Source organism: Haliotis rufescens, unplaced genomic scaffold (assembly GCF_023055435.1).
Source record: "Haliotis rufescens isolate VD_foot unplaced genomic scaffold, xgHalRufe1.0.p SCAF_2, whole genome shotgun sequence".
NCBI lineage: Eukaryota > Metazoa > Mollusca > Gastropoda > Lepetellida > Haliotidae > Haliotis > Haliotis rufescens.
In genome coordinates, this window is record NW_025963890.1 from 73,612,259 (window position 1) to 73,621,709 (window position 9,451).

Below are 9,451 nucleotides of genomic sequence, written 5' to 3' on the forward strand. Positions count from 1 at the left end.
TGACGAAGAAACACACAGACTGTTACCGTTGATTGTTGGTCACTGGCGTGATTGGGATGTTATTGTCCACAATAATTCATTAATTTTGCAATGTGCAGTTTGATATGCTAGAAGTGACATTGACGCGATGTTGCCATTACATTTTGACCATTTGTCGCATGGTCGGGCTTTGGTGAAATTTGGTGACAGTTTTTGCTTGTTTTTGTAACAACGCGACAATGTCCCTACTAGGATTCCATAGTTTGACGATGCCTTTATCGATAAATCACCGTAATTAATATGACGATATACACCTGTCACGTAAAGAACAAAGTAACTTGATCATTGTTCACGACATCACAAATTGATTACTTTACGTCATCAGAATGTTAGCTTGAACGTGGCATATTTGTAGATTTAACAATTGTTAATACTTTTCCCACCATTTTCTTTCTGTTAATAACAGGTCGGTATCATACATGGCTAAGACTTTGTCAACCATTGTGAATTTGACTTTGTCAACCAAATCAACATTTTATCTTGGTAGGCATTGCCCATACAAAATTTCATCGTCAAAAAGCGAGGCTGCCACCGCAGAACCCTCCCGGATCCGACACTGATCACAAATATATAACCCATGTAGATTGATCGAAAGTGTAGTGTCTCGGTCGTCTACAACCGGTCGTGACACAATTCTCAGTGCAGAGCTCGCAGCCGGAAACCTGTGTTTGTAGGTTCGAATCCCAGATTTGTCCTGATAATGTTTCTGGGTGCGTCAGTACCATACCCGTGCTCGTGGGTTTCAGCAAGGTGGTAAACGTCCCAACCTGCATCACTTCGGGCTTTCCTCCACATCAAGCTAGTTGACACGCCGTGATATAACTGGAATACTGTTAAATGCGGCGTTAAACCCAACTCACTCACTCACTCACTCGTGCGGGTACCCGTGGGGATTTTGGATATGAATGCAGGTCCCAAGCAACCAATGATTGTAGAAAGAGGCGATTAAATCGTTCGGGTAGTAAGCTAGGTGACTTGGTTGATTTGCGTCTAGTCGTAACCCTATTGCATAGATCGATACTTATAATGTCAATCACAGGATGTATTTTCCAAATGTATTACGCAAAGGTATCATATGCCTGCATTATTGCTAAGGAAGCGTTAAACAACCAAAAACGAACACTGTTGGAAATTATCATTAAAAAACATGTTTTTTACATTGTATATTTTTATACAGTATATAATTATATTTTATATTTTTAATGTTTTATATTAACTTGTTTTCCTTATATTCCAGACCCAGTTTGTGCTCATGCTTGTCCACGCAGGCGTGAACTTTTTCGTGGAGTGCGACTTTCCCAAGTTGTTCGACAAGCTGCTCTTCACATACGCTGCCTCCATCATGGCGCTGTTCCTCAACTTCTACTTCAGGGCATATATCCAGGGCAAGCGACGAGCCCCCTCCGTCACCAGAACAAACAAAAACAAATAACAACAATGTCTTCATAGCAGTCATGATGTCTTGGAATGATTGAAAAGTCAAGTGTTTTCTAGCTTGAACGTGGTATATTTGTAGATTTAACAATTGTTAATACTATTCCCACCATTTTCTTTCTTTTAATGACAGGTCGGTATCATAAATGGCTAAGACTTTGTCAACCTTTGTGAATTTGACTTAGTCTGATACAATATGTCCTCTTTACCTCAACGTCCGTAGTTTGACCCAAGCGGTGATCCAATGTTAGAACATAGAGCCGAAATAAGAACGTAGTGTCGATATTAGACCGTAGAGCCGATATTGGATCACAGTGCCGATATTAGACCAAAGTGCCGACATTAGACCACAGTACCGATATTAGAACATAGTGCCGATATTAGAACATGGTGCCGATATTAGACCATGGTGCCGTTATTAGACCATGGTGCCGATATTGACCACAGAGCCGATATTAGAACATAGTGCCGATATAAGAACATAGTGTCGATATTAGACCATAGAGCCGATATTGGATTACAGTGCCGATATTAGAACATAGTGCCGATATTAGACCATGGTGCCAATATTAGAACACAGTGCCGATATTAGAACACAGTGCCGATATTAGACCATAGTGTCGATATTGGATTACAGTGCCGATATTAGAACATAGTGCCGATATTAGAACATAGTGCCGTTATTAGAACATAGTGCCGATATTAGACCATAGTGTCGATATTGGATTACAGTGCCGATATTAGAACATAGTGCCTTTATTAGAACACAATGCCGATATGAGACCATATTGCCGATATTAGACCATAGTGTCGATATTGGATTACAGTGCCGATATTAGAACATAGTGCCTTTATTAGAACACAATGCCGATATGAGACCATATTGCCGATATTAGAACATAGTGTCGATATCAGACCATAGAGCCTAAAATGGATTACAGTGCCGATATTAGAGCATAGTGCCGATATTAGACCATGGCCCCGATATTAGAACATAGTGCCGTTATTAGAACATAGTGCCGATATAAGGAAATAGAGCCGATATTTGAACATAGTGTCGATATTAGACCATAGTGCCGTTATTAGACCATGGTGCCGATATTGACCACAGAGCCGATATTAGAACATAATGCCGATATAAGAACATAGCGTCGATATTAGACCATAGAGCCGATATTGGATTACAGTGCCGATATTAGAACATAGTGCCGATATAAGACCATGGTGCCAATATTAGAACACAGTGCCGATATTAGAACACAGTGCCGATATTAGACCATAGTGTCGATATTGGATTACAGTGCCGATATTAGAACATAGTGCCGATATAAGAACATAGTGCCGTTATTAGAACATAGTGCCGATATTAGACCATAGTGTCGATATTGGATTACAGTGCCGATATTAGAACATAGTGCCTTTATTAGAACACAATGCCGATATGAGACCATATTGCCGATATTAGAACATAGTGTCGATATCAGACCATAGAGCCTAAAATAGATTACAGTGCCGATATTAGAGCATAGTGCCGATATTAGACCATGGCCCCGATATTAGAACATAGTGCCGTTATTAGAACATAGTGCCGATATAAGGAAATAGAGCCGATATTTGAACATAGTGTCGATATTAGACCATAGAGCCGATATTGGACCACAGTGCCGACATTGGGTTTTAGTGCCGATATTGGACCACAGTGCCGACATTGGGTTATAGTGCCGATATTGGACCACGGTGCCGACATTGGGTTATAGTGCCGATATTGGACCACAGTGCCGACATTGGGTTATAGTGCCGATATTGGACCACAGTGCCAATTTGGGTTATAGTGCCTACATTGGACCACAGTGCCGACATTGGGTTATAGTGCCTATATTGGACCACAGTGCCGACATTGGGTTATAGTGCCTATATTGGACCACAGTGCCGACATTGGGTTATAGTGCCTATATTGGACCACGGTGCCGACATTAGGTTATAGTGCCTACATTGGACCACGGTGCCGACATTGGGTTATAGTGCCTACATTGGACCACAGTGCCGACATTGGGTTATAGTGCCTACATTGGACCACAGTGCCGACATTGGGTTATAGTGCCGATATTGGACCACGGTGCCGACATTTGGTTATAGTGCCGATATTGGACCACAGTGCCGACATTGGGTTATAGTGCCGATATTGGACCACGGTGCCGACATTGGGTTATAGTGCCTACATTGGACCACGGTGCCGACATTGGGTTATAGTGCCTACATTGGACCAGAGTGCCGACATTGGGTTATAGTGCCGATATTGGACCACGGTGCCGACATTGGGTTATAGTGCCGATATTGGACCACGGTGCCGACATTGGGTTATAGTGCCGACATTGGGTTATAGTGCCTATATTGGACCACAGTGCCGACATTGGGTTATAGTGCCGACATTGGGTTATAGTGCCGACATTGGGTTATAGTGCCGACATTGGGTTATGGTGCCGATATTGGACCACGGTGCCGACATTGGGTTATAGTGCCGATATTGGACCACAGTGCCGACATTGGGTTATAGTGCCGACATTGGGTTATAGTGCCGACATTGGGTAATAGTGCCGACATTGGGTTATGGTGCCGATATTGGACCACGGTGCCGACATTGGGTTATAGTGCCGACATTGGGTAATAGTGCCGACATTGGGTTATAGTGCCGATATTGGACCACGGTGCCGACATTGGGTTATAGTGCCGATATTGGACCACAGTGCCGACATTGGGTTATAGTGCCGACATTGGGTTATAGTGCCGACATTGGACCACGGTGCCGACATGGAGTCTGTCTCGGTGTTAAACTATATATCGATGAAAAACTCGACTATACTTGAAGTTGACCTCAGGTGTGGTTTAGCATCAGACTGTGCGGACCAGCGCCGGGACTGTAAGCTCGTTAACATCTGATCGTTTACTTCGATACGATTCTCTCTGCGTATAGACCCGAGGACACCTCTATAGAAGGTCGCTGATGTGAGCCGTGAGTGGCCGCTCAGTCAGCTTTCAAGAAGGATACAGCTTTACTTTCTTACCGCCATACCAACCTCGATTCGGAAATTTCGATTTGAGTAAGGAAACCAGCAAAGAAGTATTCCTCAGATTGTACTCCCTTTTGAGTGTCAATGCCCAGGCGCTCAGAAACGACAGGGTGTGTAAAATGTCCACAGCAATATAATGGCACGACGTTTATATGACATTCGGAACTGGTCGTTTAAGTTCGTTTTCTGGACTGAATGCTTCGGTCACTCATACGACAATTTAGGATCCTCGACGTTGATTGGCTGATATGAAAGTTGACCTGATGCGGCTTTGTTGTCAGATCAGCCAGGGAGGTATCGCATCGGAGTAAACAATCTGAATTTAATGAAAGTACCTTCCTTGTGATAAAAGTTCGCTTTAAATATATTGGTGCCTTAGTACAAAACTGGGTATTTTAGGAATATTTTGTGTCTGTCTATTCTGTGTGAATATTTGACTGTGAATTAAACTGCACGTCAAAAGCAAGCGCCTACAACTGTCGTTTACACATGTATATCGTGCTACCCGTGCTCGTGGGCTTTACAAAAATGGTGAATGTTTGAGACCTTCATCACTTTGGGCTTTCCTCCCACATCAAACTGACACCCCTTGATATAACTAGAATACCGTTAAAAGCGGCGCTTAACCAAACTCACTCACTCACTATTTTGTGCTTATATGATACCTGAGTGATAATATTCTATTACTATAACGGAAAGCATGAACACATTCATTTATTTCCAGGTAAAATTTTTTAAAGGTACAAATGCAAACTGAATATTCATCTCGATAATGATATGTAAATATCAAACCATCCATCTATTTATTTCAATGGAGGCTAGTCTCGAGGCCTAGCACTTGATTAAAGTTATTCAAAACCCAATTTGTCTGGATCCTCAAACTGTATTATGTATATCTATCCATCTGTTGATATTAATCCTAATTACCCACAGACAATCACCAATACCAAAGTCTAGCCCTATCCCGAAAATGGGATTCTGATCACAGAGCACAGCACCCCTTTAAATGGGCGTCCACTATATGAAGGGGAATGTACGGCGTAAACATGTTTTATCGTCTTTAGAAGACAACCATTCGATCACATACCGGTCTTTTTATTTTTTCACTTACTTTTGAACATATCGACCACCATCTATGGCTATCACAAATTGTATGCATGTATAATGGTCAGTGATTTGAGAGTAAAATATATATCGATCACATGTCTATCAAAAGTCAGTATGAATGTTTATATCAATCTGTTGAGAGTGAACTGTATAACCAAACATGCAGCATGTATGAATGTGTAACACCATAAAGAGTAAAAGGTTATTGTGTATTATTATGTATTTATTATGCATTCAGTTTTGTTTATTTGTGAATAAATAGATTGCAAGTTATTCCTTGGCATTTTGATAATTATATTTCAAAAACAATACACCGGTGACGGAATACTGTTTCATGATTGGCTGATAATAAAATGGTAAGGGTTGTGTTGCATCATAGCGCTGAAGGATGTTACTTACTTCGGAAGGGGCGGTCGGGTAGCCTAGTGGTTAAAGCGCTCGCTCGTCACGCCGAAGACCCGGGTTCGATTCCCGACATGGGTACAATGTGTGTAGCCCATTTTTCTGGTGTCCCCCACCCGTGATATTGCTGGAATATTGCTAAAAGCGGCGTAAAACCATACTCAATCACTATCATCACAATACCCCTTACTCAACTCCTTTACATCGATTTCCTTAAACGTTTTGCCAAAGGGGATTCGACTCTAAAAACAGAATCTCCTTGTCGAGTCCTTTTCTAATGATATTGGCATATCCTTTGGACTCCACAAAGGCAAGTTGAACATTCTTCATCTGAAACGTGGCAGGGTAGAAGAGGAAGGATCAGTCAGTTTACTTGGGGGAGGAGTTATTGACCATCTCGTGGAAGGTCAGGCCTACACGTACATGGGGATGCAGGTTTGAACTGGCCCCTAATATGATCTTATATCTTAGTTATTATTTATACCTTCTCGAGGATTTATTGTAAAAAAGTCGCCTATTTCGAACAAAAACATGAGTACAAACACCGTTTTGTCGAAGTATAAGGGCTCGACACAACCAAACATCATGAATAAAGAATGAATAAACCGAGACCTAGCTTTTACTTCGAGACAAACGTTAGTTCGACACAACGGTATTTGCTTTTGTAATTGTTTGTTCATAACACATTCGGATGATAGGGTAGCCTAGTTGGTAAAGCTCGTCACGCCGAATACCCGGGTTCGATTCCCCATATGGATACCATACGTGAAGATGCCCCGGCAGCTATATTGCCGAAAGCTCATTTTCTGTCCCAAATATATTCATCGACCACATACCTTCATCGATCAAACATTGATGAAATAGGTTTCATTACATAACATATGTTTGTGAAAACATTGAAATTCCTTGCTTTAGGGGTGTACTTGCGTTTTGTGATGGGTGTTACCTTTTGAGAAAACACCTGGTGTCATCACTATCTGATGGCGAACACCTGGTGTCATCACTATCTGATGGCGAACACCTGGTGTCATCACTATTTGATGGCGAACACCTGGTGTCATCACTATCTGATGGCGAATACCTGGTGTCATCACTATTTGATGGCGAATACCTGGTGTCATCACTATTTGATGGCGAACACCTGGTGTCATCACCATCTGATGTCGAACACCTGGTGTCATCACTATTTGATAGCGAACACCTGGTGTCATCACTATCTGATGGCGAACACCATGTGTCATCACTATCTGATGGCGAACACCTGGTGTCATCACTTTCTGATTGCGAACCATGAGCGTGAGTGATTCATGTCATCGTATCCAAGTTGTTAAGATCGGTTCTTAGCTTGGTTGTCTGGTCCAGACTTGATTATTTACAGACCGCCGTCATATAGTTCGAAGGTGCGGCGTTAAACAGCAAACAAACAAACAAACCATGCACCTGAGACATTCCACATACACACTCCAAAAAAAAAGAAACGCACAGGTAGATTTTTAGTAAATTTGTTGTACCTAAAAAAGTCGATATATTTAATTTAATATGATAGATACAAATATGATACTTTTGAGCTCGATAGTCACATGTTGTTCTACAAAGGCATTGAAAACTGTTCATTGTCATGTCACATAAGGCCACAAGGCCTGAACTCAGTATCTCGTGTGACCGCCCCGGGCAGAAATCACGGTTCAGCATCTCCTCGGCACTGACTGGAGTGAGTGAGTTGGGTTTAACGCCGCTTTAAACAGTATTCCAGTCATATCACGGCGTGTCAGCTTAATGTGGGAGGAAAGCCCGAAGTGATGCAGGTCTCAGACGTTTACCACTTCGGTGAAACCCACGAGCACGGGTATGGTGCTGACAACCTAGAAACATAATGGGGGTGAACCGGGATTCGAACCCACAATCATAGGTTTCTGGCGGGCCCAAGGGACGCAACTCTGCACAGCGAATTGCGGCGCCTTAGACGACTGGGCCACCCGTGCCCCCTGCACTGACTGGATAAGTGTACGAATTCTGTCCTGCGGAATTCTGCGCCATTCTGTTTGTAACGCGTTGGCCAGTTGTGGCAGTGTCTGCGGCGTGTTCTGACGTTGTTCATCCTAGAGGTGTTTGATTGGGTTGAGATCTGGAGATCCCGACGGCCAGGGAAAGGAGCTGATGTTGGCATTATGAAGGTAGTCTACCGTGACACGAGCTGTGTGCGGTGAAGCGTTGTCCTGTTGAAACAGCTCCCTCTGGCGGTCAATGATTGGAAGAAGGTGAGGTTGAAGAATTTATTTATGTAGCGATTTGCTGTCAAATTTTCCTGAACAACAACCAAGTCTCATCTCCTGGTGTAGGAGGTTCGGCCGGTTCTCGGACGGTCTACAGTGGAATTGAACTGTGTGTATCGGTCACAAAGGCGGCAAATGGTGCTGTGGTGGACTTTGAAGTGGCGTGCAACAGAAGACTGCAATTCCCCTCTTTGGATACATCCTATGGCGATGTTCCGATCGGCAACGCTGAGTCTCGGCATTTTCGAACTTGAAAAATGTTGACAATTGACGTACAAATTATTAGCTTAACTTGCCTTTTTTATAGCCACTACCGCGAGTTACGAATGCCATACCTTTTGCTTTACTGTTTTCCTCTATGATATTTTTGAACAAGTGTGAAAACAATGCTGTTTAAGGCATTACAAATGGACAATGGCACCGTTTGTCGAATATCAGGCCACCATTTTCCAATAAAATATAAACAATTCATATACCGGGGTTTTGTGTAGTCAGGTTCAATGTACAACATACTACCTGTGCGTTTCTTTTTTTTAAGAGTGTATACATGAATGCAACCACTTCTCCTTTGTGTCAGCGGCGGTGGTTAAAGCCCCCCCCCCCCCCCCCCCCCCCCCCCAATAAACACCATAAATAGAAAATGGTGTTGTCACCTGTCCTGTACTAAAATCGATATAATTTGCTATCTCAACACTGTCAGTTTCATCTGTAATAGATCATCGGTTAGCAGCAGCTGTTATCACTGGATAGGAGATTTAAATATCATATTACATAAATGATCTCGTCCCAGAATTGACCGTATTTGTTCGTAATGTTCCCTACTTTTTTGTAAAGCTTTTCTTCGAAACGTTAAAATCTGTGTTCAGTACATGTTTAAAATCAAAGGCATTTATCAGAAAGCTGCAAAAACGAAATGTGTTGTTGACGAAACGCTCATATTTTGGAGTTGGTACAAACTGTACTTACGTATTGTAAAATACTCAATAAATTGCGATTAAGCACAATCTTGTGTTTCATTGACTATTTCTATTGAGTATTTCCATCTTAAGATAGATTTCTTACTTGTCCATTCGCCTGATTAGGTCAAAACCTTGGCTCCAATTCATCGTGGATCGATATCGATCTTTA

At 42.3% G+C, this 9,451-nt stretch overlaps 1 protein-coding gene across 1 annotated transcript in view; it reads left to right on the plus strand.

Moving 5' to 3' along the window:
* Positions 1–5,921, plus strand: part of LOC124133232 (elongation of very long chain fatty acids protein 4-like) — a 28,421-nt gene extending 22,500 nt beyond the window's left edge. Inside the window, exon 8 of the mRNA XM_046497545.2 lies at positions 1,277–5,921. Within this exon, the coding sequence (XP_046353501.1) occupies positions 1,277–1,471 (195 nt within the window). The 3' untranslated portion in view covers positions 1,472–5,921. The remainder of the gene's footprint in view (positions 1–1,276) is intronic.
* The last annotated feature ends 3,530 nt before the right edge of the window (positions 5,922–9,451 follow it).